The sequence below is a fragment of the Lycium barbarum genome, chromosome 8 (genome assembly GCF_019175385.1).
Source record: "Lycium barbarum isolate Lr01 chromosome 8, ASM1917538v2, whole genome shotgun sequence".
Classification (NCBI taxonomy): domain Eukaryota; kingdom Viridiplantae; phylum Streptophyta; class Magnoliopsida; order Solanales; family Solanaceae; genus Lycium; species Lycium barbarum.
The window spans coordinates 93,977,879-94,000,018 of NC_083344.1; the positions used below are offsets into that span (position 1 = coordinate 93,977,879).

General features: G+C 38.0%; 1 protein-coding gene across 4 annotated transcripts; it reads right to left on the minus strand.

Annotated features, from left to right (window-relative positions):
• Positions 1–11,122: 11,122 nt before the first annotated feature.
• LOC132606321 (glycosyltransferase BC10-like) lies at positions 11,123–17,616 on the minus strand. 4 transcript variants are annotated; one of them, XM_060319760.1, is made up of 9 exons: positions 17,304–17,616; positions 16,310–16,426; positions 15,364–15,464; positions 14,417–14,488; positions 14,084–14,165; positions 12,648–12,728; positions 12,460–12,510; positions 12,145–12,291; positions 11,123–11,707 (listed from the first exon to the last, which is right to left on the minus strand). In XM_060319760.1, the coding sequence occupies exons 1-9, from the start codon at positions 17,607–17,609 to the stop codon at positions 11,528–11,530; spliced, it is 1,137 nt and encodes a 378-aa protein (XP_060175743.1). In that variant the 5' UTR covers positions 17,610–17,616; the 3' UTR covers positions 11,123–11,527. The 4 variants fall into 4 exon arrangements, with proteins under 4 accessions (XP_060175743.1, XP_060175747.1, XP_060175745.1 ...); XM_060319764.1 differs by lacking the exon at positions 17,304–17,616 and adding an exon at positions 16,531–16,922; XM_060319762.1 differs by lacking the exon at positions 16,310–16,426.
• Positions 17,617–22,140: the final 4,524 nt, after the last annotated feature.

Genomic DNA, 22,140 nt, shown 5'->3' on the forward strand with positions numbered 1-22,140 from the left:
TTCATTCGTTCATTGTCATATAATATGACCCATTTCGACCAACACTACACATATACATATGTTGATGATTCTTAGCCATCCTACACACTACAACAATTTAACATGCTACAAGGAATTTATTCAACAACCCAATCACAATACCCATTTACACGGCTAGCACACCCATCACACAACCCACTTCCAATCATACTATATTTCATGATTTCCAACCACTATAAGATACTACAACATGAATATAACCTTCATAACACAAAAACATAATGAATGCTTACCTTCCTTCTTCAACTTTCCAATAGCCTAGGGTTTCCAAAAGATGAAAATAATGGGTTGATCGCTCCAACGATGCTTCCACGCTACTTAGGGACCTCAATATAGTGGGTTTACATCATCAAAATAATTTTTGGAGGACAAGAAATGGAAGTTGATCTTTGTTGCTGCTGGCCGTGAGCCTCCTTGGAGGTTTTCAGCTTTGCCCCTTTTTTTTCCAAGTGTGGTGAATGAAGAATAATGACTAGAAGTCATCTTTTATATAATATAAAGAGTGTACAATATCCCTTGGCCCACATTAATGTGTTGTCCCAATTAAAAGATGACACAAAATTGTGTGGGCCAACCATGGAAGTTGTGGATGATTTTCTTCTTCCAATTTTTCACTTTTGGTCCCAAATTTTCCTAATTGTTCCATACCAATAAATTCATGCACAACTTATATCTCAAAATAAATTCGAAGGTCAAGAATCCCGACTTTGTATCCCAAAATAATTTTGTCCTTAGCTTATCATAAATAAATCCGGATTATTCCACTGTACAAAAATACGGGTTCTAACATCCTCCCCCCCTTTAGAACATTCGTCCTCGAATGTCAGATTAACCTTACCGGTCATACAACAATTTGGGGGAGTTTCCTTACTAACTATCACAACAATACAATCATTGATCAACGATTCATTTATCAAACAACATAGTCAAATAGAGAATTGGATTACCTGTAGGCTCTGAAAATAAATGAGGATACTTCTTCTTCATATGCTCCTCAGCTTCCCAGGTCATTTCCTCTCGGTTATTATTCCGCCACAGCACTTTAACAGAAGCCATATCTTTGTTCCGCAACCTTTTTACCTGGCGATCCAATATGGCTATAGGCTGCTCCTCATAAGATAGCTCCTCTGTGACCTGAATGTCCTCTACAGGAAAGACTCTGGAAGGGTCACCAATACACTTACGAAGCATAGAAACATGAAATACCGGGTGTACCGCTCCCAAGTCAGCTGGCAAATCCAATTCGTAGGCCACCTTGCCTATTTTGCGAATAATCAGATAGGGCCCAATATATCTCGGACTGAGCTTTCCTTTCTTGCCAAATCGCATAACACCTTTCATCGGTGACACTTTCAGGAACACCCAATCGCCAATCTGAAACTCTAACGGTCGACGTCGCTTATCGGCATAAGATTTCTGTCGGCTCTGGGCTGCCAACAATCTTTCTCGAATAAGTTTCACCTTATCCACGGCCTGCTGGACCACATCTGGGCCAATCAACTCAGTCTCCCCAACATCAAACCAACCGATCGGTGATCTACACTTCCTGCCATACAAAGCCTCATATGGTGCCATCTGAATACTGGAGTGGTAGCTGTTATTATACGCAAACTCAACAAGCGGTAAATGATCGTCCCAGCTACCCTTGAAATCAATAGCACAGGCACGCAACATATCTTCCAATGTCTGAATAGTGCGCTCGGCCTGTCCGTCGGACTGGGGATGGAAGGCTGTACTCAGGCTCACCTGGGTCCCCAATCCCTCCTGAAACGATCTCCAGAACTTAGCTGTAAACTGGGCACCTCTATCGGAAATAACAGACACAGGAACTCCATGAAGTCGTACAATCTCCCTGACATAAAGCCTGGCATAATCCTCAGCTGAATAGGTGGTCCGAACCGGAAGAAAATGGGCTGATTTCGTCAGCCGATCAACAATAACCCAAATAGAATCATACCTCCGTGGAGTGCGAGGTAGACCTGTAATAAAGTCCATATTAATGATCTCCCACTTCCACGTCGGTATCTCCATCTCCTGCAATAGCCCACCGGGCTTCTGGTGCTCAATCTTAACCTGCTGGCAATTTGGACACTGAGCAACGAACTCTGCTATATCTCTTTTCATACCGTCCCACCAATATAGGCATCTGATATCATGGTACATCTTCGTCGACCCTGGGTGAACAGAATATCGGGCGTAATGTGCCTCGCCCATAACCTGTCGCCGCAACCCTGCAACGTCAGGTACACACAATCTGCCTCTGTGAAATAACACTCCATTAGGTGAAATCTCAAACGGAGTCTTCTCCTGTGCCAGCGCTGCGTCTCTGTACTTTGCCAGAATAGGATCCTCATACTGATGCCGCTTAATATCTTCTGTAATAGAGGACTCAGCAATACCTCGAACAGAAACCCCAACATCTCCAGAATCAGCAAAGCGAACTCCAAGACTAGCCAACTGATGAATATCGCGAACCATTTCTTTACTCTCTGATGGCACGTCTGCTAGGCTGCCCATAGACTTGCGGCTGAGTGCATCCGCCACAACATTAGCTTTCCCAGGATGGTAGAGAATGTCAACATCATAATCTTTCAGTAACTCTAACCACCTCCGCTGCCGCAAGTTCAGCTCTTTTTGCCTAAAGATGTACTGAAGGCTCTTATGATCTGTATAAATGTCAACGTGAACCCCATATAAATAATGTCTCCACATCTTCAAAGCATGAATGACCGCGGCCAGCTCCAAATCGTGAGTAGGATAATTCTTTTCATGTTTTCTGAGCTGCCGGGAAGCATAAGCTATCACCCTGCCGTGCTGCATCAACACACATCCCAAACCAATACCAGAGGCATCACAATAAATCACATACCCATCTGGACCCTCCGGAAGAGTCAGGACTGGAGCCGTAGTCAACTTCTCTTTCAGCAACTGGAAGCTACGCTCGCAAGCATCTGACCACTGAAACTTAGCTCCCTTCTGAGTCAGCCTTGTCAAAGGCGCTGAAATGGAAGCAAACTTCTCCACGAATCTCCGATAATAACCAGCCAATCCCAGAAAGCTACGCACCTCTGTCGGCGTCGTAGGTCTAGGCCAATTCTTTACGGCCTCGATCTTCTGGGTATCCACCCGGACGCCATCAGCCCCAATAATATGTCCCAGAAATGCCACTGAAGATAACCAGAATTCACACTTAGAAAATTTAGCATATAATTCCTGGTGCCGAAGTGTGCCAAGTACCGTCCTCAAATGGTCCGCATGCTCTGCTTCTGACCGAGAATAAACCAGAATATCATCGATAAATACGATCACAAACATATCCAAGAACGGTCTGAATACCCGATTCATCAGGTCCATAAATACTGCTGGGGCATTTGTCAGCCCAAAAGACATAACTCTGAACTCATAGTGCCCATATTGGGTCCTGAATGCTGTCTTGGGAATATCAGCCTCTCGTACCCGTACCTGATGGTAACCCGATCGCAGGTCTATCTTCGAGAAGTACCTGGCACCCTGCAGCTGATCAAACAAATCATCAATCCTGGGGAGGGGATATTTATTCTTGATGGTTACCTTATTCAACTGCCGATAATCAATGCACATCCGCAGCGAGCCGTCTTTCTTCCTCACAAATAATACTGGAGCTCCCCAGGGTGACGCACTAGGCCGAATGAAACCCTTCTCCAATAAATCTCTCAGCTGCTCTTTCAATTCTTTTAATTCTACAGGTGCCATTCTGTACGGAGGAATAGAGATAGGCTGAGTGTCTGGCAACAGATCAATAGCAAACTCTATCTCCCGTTCGGGAGGTAGACCCGGAAGCTCATCTGGGAATACATCTACAAATTCATTAACCACTGGGACTGACTGAAAAGTCGGTGCCTCTGCCTCTAAATCATGAACACGGACCAGATGATAAATATACCCCTTTCTGATCATTTTCTCAGCCTTGAGGTATGAAATAAACTTACCCCTCGGCGATACTGTATTACCTGCCCACTCTATAACTGGCTCCCCTGGGAATTGGAATCGGACTATCTTCTTTTGACAATCAACATTAGCATAGCAAGAAGCTAGCCAATCCATACCCATAATCACGTCAAACTCGATCATATCTAACTCTACCAAATCCGCCTTAGTGCAGCGGCCACAGATAATCACGGAACAATCTCTATAAATCTGACTGGCTACAACAGAATCCCCTACTGGTGTAGCTACCTCAAAAGGCTCTATCGGTTCGGATTCTATCCCAATTTTATCAGCAACGAGTGGAGATATAAATGATAATGTAGAACCAGGATCAATCAATGCATACACATCACGAGAGAAAACCAGTAATATACCTGTGACGACATTAGGCGAAGCCTCCTGGTCCTGTCTGCTGGCTAAGGCATAAATGCGGTTCGAAGGACCGCTAGAACCCGAAGCTCCGCCACGACCCCTGCCGCGGCCTGCTGGTGCTGGAGTACCTCGCCCCGCAGGGCGCATCGCCACCGAGGCTGAAGATGAACCACCGGCTGACCCGGTAGACTGAGCTGAACTGCCTGTACCACCTCTAGCCGGACAGTCTCTCATCTGATGGCCCTGACGGCCGCACACAAAGCATGCACCCGTAGCTCGGAAACACTCTCCCGGGTGCTGTCTCCCACAGTAGGAACACAAAGGTCTGGGTGGCCTCATCTGACTGCTGGAACCTCTGTTCAACTGTGAACCTGAAGCCCTGGAGCTCGGGCCTGCCCCTGAATATCCGACACCCTCAGATCTCCTGCCGGTAAACTGTGGGGGTGTACCCCGGCCTGACGGAGGAGGATGTCTGCCTGACTGCTGCTGCTGAGGCTGTCCGCCTCGAGAATCTCCAGAATAACCTGCGAATCTGGCCCTCTTGGGCGGCCTCCTGTCCCGATCTCTGCTAGAATAATCAGCTCTATGTCGGTCCTCCATACCCAGGGCATAAGCCTGTAGTCGGGCAATATCCATGTCTGCCTGCAATGCCACCGCCATACAGCCATCAATCAAATAGCGGTCTAACCCCATCACGTATCTGTGCATCCGATCGGCCATATCTGCTACTATGGCAGGTGCATACCGGGCCAAAGAATCAAACTCCATATTATACTCACGGACGCTCCGACCCCTCTGCTGCAGATGCAAAAATCGGTCAACCCGCGCCCGCCGTAACTCTGGGGGCAAAAAGTGGTGAGTGAAAGCAGTCACGAACTCGTCCCAAGTAGCTGGGGTAGCACCCTCACCCCTGGATAGCTCCCAGGACTCATACCAGTGAGCAGCAACATCCCGTAGTCTATGCGAAGCCAACTCAACAGACTCAGTCTCTGAAGCCCTGACCAAATCTAGTGAGCGCCGCATCCCCCGAATAAAGTCATGGGGGTCCTCGTCGGGCTTAGACCCGTAAAACTCTGGAGGGCCACATAATAGAAACTCTCGAACCCTCAGGCTGTCACGCCTATCGTCATCATCATCATCTCTCCGCCCGCGTCTGCGAGCCTGTCCCGCTACCAGAGTGGTCAATAACTGCACAGCCTCTCTCAGTGTCCTGTCCTCCGCCCCTTGCTGAGGAGCTGGAGGCGCGGGAGCTGAAGCCCCTGGAGCTAATGGTGAAGCTGCTCCAGACTCCTCTGACGATGAAGACGTAGCAGAGTCGGCTGGCCGGGACGTAATATCACGCATCATCTGAGCAAGGGTCCGAGTACCCTTCTGAGCCCGGCTGGTCTCTCCTACTACGCCCTTTTTCTTCTGGGCGGCCGTCGCCTTTTTCGGAGGCATCACTGAAAGAAAAACAACAACAGATCAAAACAGAATCATCCTAATAGCACAGTTCTATCGCACGATCTAAGATCAGAAGAAAAAAACAACATCCTAAATGTCCTGTTGCCTCCTGTTTATAGATGTGGTGCACAACACACCGATAAACAAGACTCTACTAGACACGATCTGTGGACACTCCGAGGACAAACCGCTCTGATACCACTTCTGTCACGACCCAACCCCGTAGGCCGTGACTAGTGCCCGATCTGGGCACCCGAACCCATCTATTAAATATTATCTCAAATTCTATCAACTCATTCTAGTATATGGCGGAAGCCGACAAGGCTTTATTTCAAATTTAGGTAATTTCCAGAAAAATTTCGGCAGAGTTTCCTTTGTTTTACGGACTATCCAATATACCCTGCACGCAGAAAATACCAACGAAAGCCACACAGGGCTAACCAAGCAATATATAAACATATGCGGACCGGCCGCCTCGGCGTATAGGGTCGCCCAAACAACATATGCGGACCGGCCGCCTCGGCGTATGGGATCGCCCAAACGACATGTACATACATTCATACAGAAAGACCCTAACCCACAAACATGTCCACAGACCTCTAAACAGACCGACAGAATCATATGACGGGACAGGGCCCCGCCGTACCCATGAACGAATATCTACAAATGCACTAATAAATATATATACCAAAAGTATAAGCTCCGGAAAGAGAGGAGCACTCCGAATAGCAGAAAGGGTGTCCTAAACAGGTGGATCACCAGGCTGTGCGTCTGTACCTGCGGGCATGAAACGCAGCCCCCGGAGAAGGGGGTCAGTACGAAATATGTACTGAGTATGCAAAGCAGAAGGTACAGAAATAAATCTGAATAATAATCGAATCAGATATATAGAAAATAATACATATCAAAATGTTTATTTCCAAAGTATAAATTATGCATAGGGCACTGGAAAATGTGGTCGCCCGCCTGTCGATGGCGCCACAACACAGCATAACACCAGAAAGTTTCAAATCTCCGAATCCCCGTCACACATCACAACACAGCATAACGCCAAACACAGCATAACGCCAAACATAAGTGGAACCCGGCCCTCGAGCGAGGAGCACGGTGAACCATAAACACAGCATAACACCGGAATGTATCAAAAAGCGCACGACAACAGAACCGGCCCGGGAACCGGCGAACGATATCATAGTAGGCACGAGCGGAGTAGTGAGGAATCATATGCATAAAATCATTATTATAAATCCGAAGGATAAGTAAAATAGTCATATTCGAAATCGGAATGATAATTATCGCTTTTTGATTCAAAGTTGTCGAATTTACATAAAGGGCGTCGCGGGACCCACGGACGAGAATAGACCCGAACTGAGCCCGCCTATGAAAAACATACTCATTTTATATCATACAAACTCCTACGAAAATTTCAAAGCAATCCGAGCTTTTCTGAGGAAATTATGGGCGTTTGAAGTTTTGAAATCGCTAAAGAATGAACTTTAAAACAAAAATCAGCTTTCATGTAATCTTTACAAATTATGGATTCCAAGAACATAAGGATCAATGTTTTGCCATGACAAGGAAAGGATGCCCAAGAACAAATGCGATTCATAAACATGCTCGGATTGTGAGAATAGAGTTTCCTCGAGGCTTATATCATAGCCTATTTTAACTAAGGCATGCCGAAGAAGGAGGATTACTTTACATACCTCAAACGCTCTCCAATACGATCCAAACTCAAGCTAAATCCAACCTATGATTCGGGCTGCCCAAGGTCTACAAACAAGCCATAAAATGCCAAACATTAGCTAAAGACTTTTTGGGCATTAAATTCCAAATTTGCCCTTAATTCTACAGAAATTTGGACAGCATTTCCCCTGTAAATAGGCCACCCCGAGAATTTAACTCGGCCAAAATAATCAACAACAACAACAATAACCAACCTAGCAACATCAACAATAATAGCTTTCTTTTCCATCATTCAACAACTTACATAAATTCACTTTGATGACTTGCATTCAAGCCAACGTCGACGCTTATACATTCACATACTAACCCGAACCCATACCAACAATATTTAAGGACGTTCTAAGCAATTCATACAACATTCCCAACAATCCAAATTTTTCTCCAACTTGGCCGAATTCAGCCCCTAAACCCGAGACACCCCTATAACCTTTCCTTCATTTTCGAATCATGATTTGTACCCACAATTCACATTCTAACAATGCTATTTTCATCAATATACAAAATACATTAAATGTACAATGATCTCCAAATCAGTTCACAACAACTACAACATCAATTTGAGTCATTAGACATTCATTTCCAACATAGAATTCACAATGACGTTGACTAAAACATTAAGCGATATTCATTCGTTCATTGTCATATAATATGACCCATTTCGACCAACACTACACATATACATATGTTGATGATTCTTAGCCATCCTACACACTACAACAATTTAACATGCTACAAGGAATTTATTCAACAACCCAATCACAATACCCATTTACACGGCTAGCACACCCATCACACAACCCACTTCCAATCATACTATATTTCATGATTTCCAACCACTATAAGATACTACAACATGAATATAACCTTCATAACACAAAAACATAATGAATGCTTACCTTCCTTCTTCAACTTTCCAATAGCCTAGGGTTTCCAAAAGATGAAAATAATGGGTTGATCGCTCCAACGATGCTTCCACGCTACTTAGGGACCTCAATATAGTGGGTTTACATCATCAAAATAATTTTTGGAGGACAAGAAATGGAAGTTGATCTTTGTTGCTGCTGGCCGTGAGCCTCCTTGGAGGTTTTCAGCTTTGCCCCTTTTTTTTCCAAGTGTGGTGAATGAAGAATAATGACTAGAAGTCATCTTTTATATAATATAAAGAGTGTACAATATCCCTTGGCCCACATTAATGTGTTGTCCCAATTAAAAGATGACACAAAATTGTGTGGGCCAACCATGGAAGTTGTGGATGATTTTCTTCTTCCAATTTTTCACTTTTGGTCCCAAATTTTCCTAATTGTTCCATACCAATAAATTCATGCACAACTTATATCTCAAAATAAATTCGAAGGTCAAGAATCCCGACTTTGTATCCCAAAATAATTTTGTCCTTAGCTTATCATAAATAAATCCGGATTATTCCACTGTACAAAAATACGGGTTCTAACATTAGTACTTTACATAACAACAATTCCCTCATCTTACTACCAAAAAACATTCCTTTATCTAAATATATTTCATCAGAATTTCTAAATTTCACATAAGACTGACTAATTTTCATATTTTCTTGAATTTTGTATATAATAATTTTCTTCGCTATTGTAGAAATTTTAGCCAGGAGAATTATTTACTTTTTTCAGGAAAATTTTCTCACTTTTTTCACTTTATGGTGTTTGGTCATAAAGATTCCAAATACAACTTGAAGTTGTATTGGAATTTGTAAAACAACCAAAATCTTGTTTTTCACTTTTTCCACTTTTCGTTTGGGCCATTACTTTTGTTTTTCTATTTTTCAATTTTTACCGTAAAAGTTTTTATGTTGCTCAATTTTTATCCTAAAAGTTCATACAACTTTTTTCACTGGTCAGAGGCAACTTATGTTGCTCAGTTGCTCTCCACTCCAACAACATTCCACATCATGTGCTGAAAAGCTTCTAAAAGACAAAGAAGCAGGAGAAATTTTGCAACAAAGCCATATTTAGAGATGCTATATTTTCTGTGTACACCAGTAAGCCTCCCAGTTGCAGCCTTTTGATGTAAAGAAACTATCAGTTTTGAGCACTCCATAGTTGTTATATTTCTCGCACCAGTTATGTTTATTAATTGCTTTGGGTGATTTTGCTAGTTTTAGAAATTTAGGTGTATAAATTATACTTCATGTTTTTAGAAAAAGTACATTTCAACTACCAAATATTATTTTAAAAAACTATGGCCAAACACAAATCCAACTTCAAAAATTCCAAAAAAGTGAAATATTTTTTGATTTCTAAGGCCAAATGCCTACTTAGTGTTATGCAAGGGCTTAAACTAGCTGTGGAGCATAATTTTAAACCAATTGAAATCAACCCTGATTCGACAGAGGTAATAACTATGTTAAACAATGGACATCTCCCTTATAACAATATTATCTTTGAATGCAGGCCCTTACTAATGACGCTTGGCCATCCGGTACCAAAGCATGAATACTAAAAGTTAAACTGGGTGGCGGACCTGCTGGCAAAGGAAGGAGCAAGGCAACAACTTTTTGAGGAACCCAATCTCTATTCAAGTCCCTCCCCTCCCTCCCTTTCCGTCTATAAAGCTTATTTTGATGGTGTAATGTGCATTGTTTTTTACAGACTTATTCCATTTTGTAATGATCCATTAATGGGCGTTAACCCAAGATAAGCAATGGGCAATGCGGCCCTAACTAGTGTGTAATTAGCGTATATATTTATATACATAAGAAGTACCCGCTTACCAAAAAAAAAAAAAAACGCCTACTTATTGTTAGGACTATTCCAAGTTTGCAGAGTAATTTCAGACTAAATTACTTTTTTCTTTCATTGAAATGATAATTTTTTTTTTTGTAACGAACTGGTCGCTTAATTTTGAGTAATTATCATAGAAAGTTGCTAAATTATATTTTGAAATCAAAAAGTCACTTAAATTTACCTAAATATCATAGAAAATGTCTCATTTGTTTCCTTCTAGTAACTTTTTGTGATACTTGGAAAAGGTTGAATATTTTTTTTGGTAATTGAATATCATTTTGTTACACAGAATAGTTTAGTGACTTTTATTCAACTTGTGTAAAGTTGATTGATCTTCCCGTTACAATAATTAATTTAATGACTTTAGTACAATAAAGTTTACTTTTGAATCGAAAATTTCTTCCTACTGGCCAGCAGTGAGATTCCATTGTATTCGAAGAGTCAAGGATCTGCTAAGAATTTCGGATCGAAGAAGAGGCAGATCAAAATATAGTGCGTAAAAACAAAAATCAATATGCATGAAATATGCCTCTGAAACTCGTACTATCAAATTAAGCGGACCTACGACATAACTTTCTATGTTAATCCTGATTTAGTAACCTAGAAAATGGAGTATCAATAAGTTGATATAACGATTTTCAATGATGTGTGATAGTTCTTACCGTGTATAAAACTCAAACAAATACCAACCCAAAAAAAAAAAAAAAAATCTTTAGCCTTTTTTTATGTGTAACTTTAACTCATGTAGTATTATACCGAGTCCAACCAAAGAAAAACCTTTGGATTTTAGGCAGCTTGAATCATACAGCATAGAGCAACTTTTTGATATCTACCAACAGGATGTCTTACATGGACCAGACCAAGAAACAACTTCCACATTATGTTCCCTAAATCTAAACGGCTGAAGTACTGAACAGTTGTACGACACACTCAAAACATTTTTTTTCTCTTTCTTGTTATGATCACCCTTAAGATTTAAGATCTCAAAGGCTAATCATCTTCTTACCTATAATACAAAGCAAAATTGGTTCACGAAAGACATAAACATGAAGCATTAGTAACCTATGTTGCTCGGTCTCTTAAAAAAGTCGACTGGTGCATGTCGGAACCACCAAAATTAGAGCATTTTTGGAGAATTCGACATAGGTGCGACAATATTTTTGGAGAGTCCAAGCATCATAGACTATACAAAAGCACGATGAAAATCATGGTGTTGGGTCCATTATAGCGGAGGCATCAAACCGAGAAACAACTCCTTCACTCAGTAGACGCATTGCAGCTCCTTGTGAGAATTTCCTTGCAAACAAAAAACAAGGAACCTGCGTAGAATTATTATGGCACCACTCTGTTCTGTACTCTGAATCGTAGTAAACGTTGTCGATATCCTGTCAAAATTAGTAGGATCCAAGTTGCATAAACCAATCAGTTGTGAAAGCCAAAGGTTGTGATGCAAAACCAACTATGACGAAATTATACCAACTAGAAAATTCAAGAAAGACAAACGAAAGTTAAGCGAGGGAATCAACAAAGAAAGAGTAAGAACTACGATCTACCACTCGACTACTCACGGGTTTAACTTGCATACACTGGCCCTATAAAAGAACTGTTATACACTCCGTGTATTTTAACTAATTGTAGTAGGCTACCTGCCTTATTTTCCAGTTAGTAATCCCACTTATTTTGAACGGTTACTTGTATCTTGTGTACAAATTCTTTTACACTGTCAGTATACATAATCAATGTCAAAACATAAAATAGATGAATGCAGCCAAATGTTTAAATGGAAGACGATGGAATATTTTGACGTGCTTGCTAAAGATACCTTTATCCTCTTGATCTGTTCAGGCCCTGCATCTGCATAGCTAAACGTCATAGGATGCCAACTACTTTTGTCCATATTTGTCGCAGATTGGCTCCACTCTGTATAGGTTATAGTTCGACGTTCCAGTTCTCCTTCACTATCATGCATCTATTCACAAAAATAATGAACCAGAACACTTAATGTTGATTGAATACATCATGATTCTCACAAACAATACGAAAGGAGTTTTATTTTGACTTCTTCCATTAAACAGAAAGAACATACGAGAAGTCTAAAAACAGAAAAGCACCTTTAAGTAAATAATTGGTTACTTACTGCCAACAATGTCTGCACATAGTGTTCATCTGGAATGCAGTTGCTACTTCTCTGCATGAGATATTACAAGGTTAGAATGAATATGGCTTGAAAATGAAAGGCAAGAGTCGATGAATTCGAGCATTGGAATTTTATTAGGTAGATCCAAAGTTAAAATTGAGAAAGGGCAAGAGCATCATGATGCGCACCTCGCAGAACATCTTGAAAGCTGGAAAAACAATATTGTCATCAGCAACAACTTCTGCATGCTTCCTGATTAAAGTGATCCACTGGACTAAAATGTCAAATTAAAATTTGTAGGAGTAGAAATATTGATTTAATTGAAGAAAGAATAAGAGATTTATATTCACATAACAAACTAACTTTGTTCTAAGGATGAAACTGAACCCTACTTTTTAAAGGGTAAACTATATCTAGGTAATTTTAAATATCAGCCTCAAAAAGACTATTTATATTCATCTTTAATTTGACAACACAACTTGCTATTCAAAATTAGTTGAGCTTAAATCACTTCTATCACTACGCAATCAATCAATTCTAGCCACATTGACAGACATTCATAATGATAGTTAAAGTTATTAAAAATAAACCTAGAATTAACAAGTAGAGCATATTTAGTATTATAACCACACATTTTGGCCAACTTATCAACTCAGACAAGCTCACTTAGGCAACCAAGCTGGTTAGTATCCCTTCTGATGCCAAAAGCTAAATATAGTTATATCTTGAACTTTTTCTTGTCGCTTTTCTATTACGCTTTCTGTGTTTTGTCGCAGAGTTATGGCGGATATATTACACATTGGCGGATATATTACACATTCAATCTAAATAATTTACACAAGAAAAGATAATCAGTTTGCTGAAAGCGATATAACATCTGAAGTAGACTGTAGACAGGTTGCAACACTTTTATGTCCGTAACTTTTATTTGAAGACAGATTTGGGAAATTTTCTGCTTGCTTTCTTCATTCATCTATATCTGTATATATACAAGTATGTAGAGTATGCTCCAACAATGTAAGAATATGAAAACCAATTATGAACCTACACTTGTCCACTATCTATTTTGTTCCCTAATGTAACAAACTATACAGCTGTACACTTATTTCTGATCACTGCTATGTCATGAAATTTGGAGGAAATTTTATCTCTCCAGCTGTCAGATCTAAAAATGATTTCTGGAACTATTTATTTTCATTTGGGCTTTGCAGTTGGATATCTAAATATTAATTTATTGGGCTTGTATGATGAGGCCCAAGACTGATAGAACAGTTAGGCCCAAAACTAGTTCAAGGCCCAAAACTAGTGCAGGACAATTTTGTTTGTTCCGCCTCTTTCCCTTTGTTCATTTGGATTAATCGAGCAGCTTGTTCTTCATCTTCTCTAAATAACAATGGTGCATCTATATTTGTAAATCCAACAAATTTTTATACTATCAAGTCACCGAAAAGAAAACTATAGGGAGCTGCCTAAAGTAAGTGGAACTAGTTATATGGGAAATAAGGCAAACAACCTGCTTAACATGTTATTTTATACTAATAGTGCTAACATTGTTATAAGTGCATATAAGTCACATCCTACAATAAATGGAAAAATATCATTAAACCAAAGGTCTAGCAACTACCTGAGATCCCTTCCGCCATTTGCTCATTGGTACATATGGTGCCATGTTTGGGTTGTAGCGTCGTTCTTTTTTATCGAGAAAGCTGAAAGGCAGATATCAATTTATTATTTCACTAGTAATGTGGAAACTTTGAAATTTTATGCAATCAAAACAGATTTTTTAGCTCTGAACCCACGCCCATTGGTTAGAATAAAAAGGAAATGGAAGGAAAGAAAAGGAACCACAAGATTAGTATATTTTGCTCAATTTCAAAAATACAATGTACTTTTGTAAAGCTATTCGTCCTACCAACTCCTCCAAGTCATGAATCAACTGCTAAATTACACATTTTACCTGTCTACAAAACTCCTAGGAGAAGCCATCAAATAGGTGTATATATAGCTAAAGTTGTACAACGGGATGCAGCTGCAAATTAAGAAATACATAATTATATAAATATCTAACCCAAAGTTCAAACCATATAGATGAAGAAAACGGGAGAAAATTACATGGATAAAAGTGTAACTGCATATTGAGAATTTGCAATCCTTTGCACGAATACTGTTTATACATGACAAGAACTCTGAACGTGAAATTTTAAAATATTTCAAATCTAGTTCGCCTTTTACCAATCTAGTATGTGTCAATCTTGACTAATTCATTTGTGAACTCAATATTACTGGTCTCCTATACTTTTTCATTGTCATATACTAGTTGCATCTCCTTATTTTTTGTAAAATCATAGTTATATCACATCCACGCCTATTCAGCAAACTCGTGATAGGAAACCATTTCTTCATATTTTCCAGCATGTCCAAGAAAAAATATATAGTGCCATTCCATTGAATAGGAACCTAAAACCTTATGGCTGTTATTCCCATTCAGATTTAAATGACACTCATTTAATCAAGGTGGAAATCAAGGAAAATGAAGTTTGAATAGGTAATTAGTTAGAGATGAGCAATCAAAAGTTCAAAACTACTTATTTTAATATATCCCGAAAGTAATAGTTGAAATGAATGAATGTTTGGTAGATTGTCCAACAAATTGTTTATCAACATAATCAGAAAGAGACATTATTTTCTTTCGTCTTCTTTTGTTTCTAAGATAGTAAACAGTTTCTCCTATTATCTTCGGTTAAGAAACTACTCCTAATTAGGAAGGCAGGTAGTAATCAAAAACTAAAGTGATCGTTGATCATCCAGTGATGCAAATACACGTGAAACAAACAAGTCACCAACAAATACATATATGTGAGATGTTAATCATGCATCTAAAGTTTATGAAAGTTTAAGATGGACCTCTCAGACAAGAGAACAAATCTTATATTGGCTGGATCCTTAAGAGCTTCCTCAAGTAACAATCTCTCTGCTTCAATCATACTTGCTTCTCCCCAACCTACCTACACATCACACTTAATATCAATGGTCTAAATAAGACAAAGGAGTTTCTATAATTTGATTATTTTTATCATAAATAACCGCTAACAAGAATTTGGTTATGTTTACGAACTTGATATCAATAAATCTGTGGCTAAGATATCAAGATGAAAGGAATTGAAAAGGAGAAGAAAGTGCACAACATAAAGCTCAGTTATCAGCAGAAAATCTAAAACCATTAAACAGAAATATTTTTCAGTTTTTTGAAAGAATACTAGAAAGAACTTACAGTATGGATCTAAAATCAACAGGATATATTGGAGAAACTAGTCAAGAAAGAAATAGACCAAGTCAAGTTAACCTAACTAATCTATGTATATCTGGATAATGCTGCTGATAATCTCCGAGAGCCAAAAGTAATAGATATAGCAAGAGAAAGGGAGAAAAAGAAAGGCAAAAAAAGCTCATATTTGTTTCATCTCAAGAAAAATGAAATAATTGTGGTTCCAACTAATTAGGAATACAACAAAGGGATAAAATCTTCTTTTCTCTTTTAAAAGTAACACCAAGTAAACTTTACCTTGATGCTTTTTTCAATTAGCTAAACTATGCAAGTATATATTGGTAGAGCTGTCGATAATCTCCGAGAGCCAAAAGTAAGACAGATCAAGAAAAAGGGAAATAGGAAAAATTAAATAGATAAAAAACTGATATTCGTTTCACTTCAAGAAAAATGAAATAATTTAGCTCCAACTAAGGAATATAAAAAGGCTAGGCATAAATTCTTCTTTCTCTTTTAAATATGATAACAAAGCTAGGCATAAAATCTTCTTCTCTTTCAAAAACGACAGCAAGTAAGGACAGCTACCTTGATGCTATTTTTCAATTGGCGATCATGGAAGAAATATGACCTTGAGGTGGACTCATTAAACATAAAACCAAGTTCTGAATGTATATAGATCGAATAATTAGCAGTGTCAGCATTCTGCAAACATCAAACGATACATGACATCAAAGAGTAAGAGAGGACATTTAAATTCACTAATGTTCCATCATATTATTTTCTGAAGTATTGAATTTATTTAAAACCTGATATTCTTCACATTTCCATGTTTCTCGCAAATACATAAATTAAATATTTTGTTTGGATGAAAAAGGGTATAGAAACTACTCTGAAGATGGAAAGCATCTAATTTTTATATCAACATTTTCGCTAATTCCTGCAAAGACCATAAATGAATTGAAGAAAAAGGAAAAGTAAATTCAAACTGGAACTACAAGAACTTTAATGAGAAATATACAACCCTTACAACTTCCTAGCTAAAATAGAAGTTGGAGTAAGCAACTCTAGCATAAGGTGAGAATTTCCCAAATCAAGAAACAACTGTCTATTCTCTAACAAATGTGGACCACTTAACATCAACAACCAATATACGCCACTAACACTCCCACATCTAATTGGACATCTGAAGCGCGAACAATGTAGGGCTCAAAATCCATAAATCAAGAACATGGACACAGTGGCAGATATATAGCATTATATACGGGTTCATGGGAACCCGTAAGCTTTTGCCTTAGATTCTGTACTTCTACTAAGAAATTCATAAAATATATATAAATATGTGACTGTGAACTAGTTCTTATTGTTGATTAAGTTGAGATCGCTAAAGGAACTCATAAACTTCAAATCCCAGATCTGTCTTTGCATGGATATCGTGTTAACACAATAGACCTTCGGCATAATTCAACCCTAAAAGTTAGCTCGCGAGATAAGAATTGTCCAATATCATTCGTTTCTTCAACTAATGTAGGACTATAAATTCTCACAAAGTTGTCAAAAACAGAAATTAAAATCAGCTGACCTCGAAGAAACATTTCCAAAGAAAATCGAGAGGCAAATTACGTCGAGCTAGGAAGAGAAATGCAACTTTTGGATTGCCTCGAAAACCATCATCGGGGGTGATGGAGTTCTCCCAATTAGAATGGAGAGATCTACGAGAAAGCAATGAAGAAGAAGGAACTTGGGAGTGTGATGATGGAGAGAATATCTGGAGGCTAAGAAAAGCCAACATACATACAATAATGCTGAGTGTGAGGGACACCACAATCACATACAGCTTCCACGTCGACCACGATATCCTTCCTGGCGCCAAACCCTTCTTGTTCATGGCTTACACAAAGTCTCAATGCATCTTTTTTGTCTGTCTATATGTATATATATATGTGTGTGTGTGTGTGTGTGTGTTTGAATAGAGTCGATTAGAAGGGAAGAATAATAAGAGTGTGTACATTGGTATTGGTAGTTGAAGGGAGTGAATCAATACAACAACAACAACAACCCAGTGAAATCCCACATCTTGGGGTCTGGGGAGGGTATAATGTACGCAGACCTTACTCCTACCAAGGTAGGATGGCTGTTTCCGAGAGACCCTCGACTCAATAGAAGCATAAAAAGGGGGGGGGGGGGGGGGGGGGGGGGTCAGATAAGGTTAAAAGATTTAAAACGATATTGCAATGAAATAATGCAAGCGACACAGTAAAACAGGAATCAATAAAACAGGGAAATTATGCATTGAGAGAAACAGAGAGATTTGCACTGTGCTTTTGTTGGTTCGTAAAAGTAGGAAGGAGGGAGAATTAAACGGCCTATCTTTCTAACTTCCAAGTTCCAACTGTACTCTGATTTGCATCTAAACTATAGTTACATTCCAATAACGTGTCACTTTCCCTGTAGGGCTGTGCAAATTAACAGTTAAACGAATAAACCGAACTGATAATTGGGTTAATAATTTGGGTTATTGGTTTAATTATTGGGGTATCGGTTCACTGTCCCAAGTTATTGGGTTATTGGTTCGGTTCTAGTTTTAGCTACTTTTTTAAACTGATGAACCAATACCCGATAGTAATTTATTTAATTATAATTTTACCCTTTAATATATAAAGTGACTTAGGGTTTAGTTTAGTTTATTTTGTCGATAAGAATGGTTTGTGCATTGTAAACAACTTAGGCACATCAGCAGCTTTTGCGAATTTCTTGAACGAAAGTCGTTAAGCTGCTGGAAAACTTGGAATGGCTATAGATTGCAATGGTTTGTGCTTCTTCGTCTTAGTCTCGTCTCTGTTCGTGAAGATGAAATGAGACTCTTGACAAAACAAATGTAATGAACTTGCAATATTAATCCAGAGATCCTTACACTTTCAATTACACTTTGTCTTTGAGTAATTCTCAATGAAAAATCATTCTGTGAAATCTTAACGGTTGAATCGATAACCGAACTGATAACAATAATTAATTGATAACCGATTACCCAATATCTCAACAGTTCTTGAACGGTTTAACATGTCTATAAACCGATAACCGATATAAGTCGAACAAATAACTTTCAAAACCGAACCAAACTGGTCGATACACAACCCTACTTTCTCGTGCTAAAAAATTGACTTTATTAGATATTACTCCTACTTCCATCCTTTATACTAAAAATATTTTTTCCTTTTTCACTTATCTAGTTTATCTGATCAAGATAGTTTTCTTATTTTCTTCTAATATCATTATTATCATTAAACAACTACATAAAGTACTGCTAGTCAAACTTTCAATGCATAATTAATAAGATTAATTTAGTAAATTATACCATTAACAAATACTTTCCTAAGGAGAGTGTCAAATCAACATGGGCCAAGTATAAATGAACTAAGGAAGTAACATATAGTTTGATGGTTTTAGTGAGAATTAAAATAGTTTGTAATCTTACTTATATAACGAACAAATAAAGTTTAATGATCATATGAAACATTAATCTATTATTAGAATAGGAAAAATGGTAGTATTACTTATAAAAAGCTCTACAAACTCTACACGTATCCTCTCCACAACATTGACAGATTGAAAATTTAGACAGATAAAGCTGATTTTGAATGTATAGTTAGTGTTATTCATATTTTTTGCATATGTAACCCGAGCGCAGGGTTGTTTGGTAGAGTGAATAAAAATAGTATTGAATAAAGTGTATTAGTAATGGTGAAATTAGTTATGGTGACATTAGTTTTTATCAACTGTTTGCTGTCTAGTAGGAAGCAACATGCATTGCAAATTTTTTAAATAGTACTAATATGGTGTATTACAATAGGATAGTATTGGATTATTTGTATTGTTAATGCCATGTTTTATCATGTATAAGAACAATACTGAATAAGATATAGAACTAACACAAATATTAGTTATATATAGGTTGAAAACACTAACAAACAAGAGATTAAATAATATCAAAACTAATATTAATATTATTTTCTCTAATACCTCCTACTAAACGATCCCAAATGCTCAAATGGACTAGCTAGCCAGAATAGGAAATGGTGGGTAGGCAGAGGTGGGACAAAGCAACTGGTTTTCATAGGAAGAGTAACACTAAATCTTGCAAAACGAAACTATGTTTATTAAAGCTCTGTAATGTTTGTATGATCGATGAAATGTTCTTGTATCAACTCAAAATTAGGATATATGAATATAATGGTTCAACAAAGAAATAAATGAAATTATTGACAAACTAACAGATCAAGTCAATTTCTTTAAAAGAACCAGTCTTTGCAACTATATTATTTCAAAGACCATTAATTCCACTCTACAAATAGACTATATATAGTACTGGGGTGCCAATAATCAGCTGTTACTTGGAAGATTTAATTTATGGTGATAAATAAGTCTACTAATTAGAAATGGTGACAAGTTTGACCAGCCAAGGTCAATCTTATCTTAAAAATATGATTAAGTTAAATGGGATTGAATTATAATTTTTAAAACTTCTTAATCTTTTACAAAATACAAAAAGATCCAACTTAATCCCAAAAAACCTCCTTCCATCCCCTCCCACCCCACACATCCCCCCCCCCCCCCCTATTTTTTTTTTAAAAATTTTAATATTTTTTATTTGCTTTTTCACTAGCCCCCTTTCCTCCTCCTCCTCGCACCCCCCCGCCCACAATTTTTTTTTTTAAAAAAAAGTTTTAATTTTTTTTTTATTTGTTTTTTCACCAGCCAACCCCGCCTCCCCCCCCCCACCCCCCAATTTTTTTTAACAGCCCCCCTCCTCCTCCCACCCCTCACCCCTGCCCCCCTCCCCCAAAAAAAAATTTAGAAAAGTTTTTCTTTTTGTTTTTTTGCACCCACCACCCTTCCAAAAAAGAAGTTTTGAATTTTTTTTTTACTTCCCCCATCCACCCAAAAAAAAAAAAGATTGTTTTTTTTTTAAGTTTTGAAAAGTTTTTATTTTTGGTTTTTTGCACCCCCCACCCACTCCAACAAAAAAAAAAAATCTTGAAAGGAAGTTTTAGTTTTTTTTTTTTTTTTTTTTTTGGGTTTAGGAAAAGTTTGGATAAAATTCAGGTTGTTGTTGTGTGTTTGTGGTGAAATAAATGGTTTTTCTGTTGTTCTCCTGGTATGGTTCAGGATTTAGAAAAATATATCCAACAAATAATTTTTTTATTCTTGTCGTGGAATTTATTTGGTTCTGTTTGTAGAAGATAACCAACAGATTTGCAGTTGTTGCAACAAGTTCTACACTTTTTGCATCAAGTAGACAATCTGTTGCAACGACTCACTAATCTGTTGGACATAGTTTCAGTTATTTGCTTCTGTTTGTAGAAGATATCCAACAGATTTGTAGTTATTGCAACGAGCTCTACACTTGTTGTAACAAGTCGACAATCTGCTGCAACAACTACAAATCTATTGGACATAGCTTCAGTTATTTGGTTATGTTTGTAGAAGATATGCTATCGATTTGTAGTTGTCACAACAAGTGTAGAACTTGTTGCAACAAGTAAACAATCTGTTGCGACAACTACAAATTTGTTGGAAATAGTTTCAGTTATTTGGTTCTATTTGTAGAAGATACCCAACAGATTTGTAGTTGTTGCAACAAGCATAGTGCAACAAGTTCTACACTTGTTGCAACAAGTAGACAATCTATTTATGAATCAACAAATGTTGAGGAAAGATATAGTCTAATTGACAGCCAAACTGACAATCAATCCTCAGAAATAAGAGCTAAGAAGCAGTAGATACAAATGAAGAAAGTGAAGAAGAACTAGAAGATGAAGAAACTAATGATGGAAATGAAGGAGATGGAGTAGATCAAGGAAATTTGCTACACTCCAGAAGGCAGTTGCTAAACAAATTATTACTTAAATTGTGGTATTTGGAGCCAAGGTGGCTGTTCAACAATTTCTGTTTTTTTTGTCCTTTATGTTATTTGTGAATGATGTTTATGAACTTATTTATTTTGATTAGTGCTACGCCCTATTTTGAACTGGTTCAAGATAGTTTGCAACTTCACAGTTCTTCTAACTAGTTTTAAAAAGGGTTAGAGTCGCCACCTTATTTTTTAGGAAAAACAGGAAACCTATATGTATTTGTGTGTCTACTCCATTTTTAGTCCACGAAACATATGAGATTCTAGATAAGGGTTTTATTTACCCCGAGGGGAAGGTATTAAGCATCCATCAGAGCCTGTCCGAAGACAGTCCTTAAACTTAGTTTAACTCAACACTGGAGGGGGATTATCTATCTGTTTATTATTATTATTATTACCTGTTTTCAAAATGTTGTGATTTCATGAAAAGCTACACTAGATGATTATATGCTAAGTATATACAGTGTATAAAAATGTATTTATATCAAGTATCAAGTATTTATAAAGA

What these genes read in the sequence shown, in the direction of transcription:
- LOC132606321 (XM_060319760.1), bottom strand. Translation starts at nt 17,609, where the DNA reads ATGAACAAGAAGGGTTTGGCGCCAGGAAGGATATCGTGGTCGACGTGG. An exon ending in TTTGGAAATGTTTCTTCGAG is followed by an intron (nt 16,427 to 17,303) that starts GTCAGCTGATTT and finishes TGATGTTTGCAG; the next exon opens with AATGCTGACACTGCTAATTA. An exon ending in AACAGATCAAGAGGATAAAG is followed by an intron (nt 11,708 to 12,144) that starts GTATCTTTAGCA and finishes TAATTTTGACAG; the next exon opens with GATATCGACAACGTTTACTA.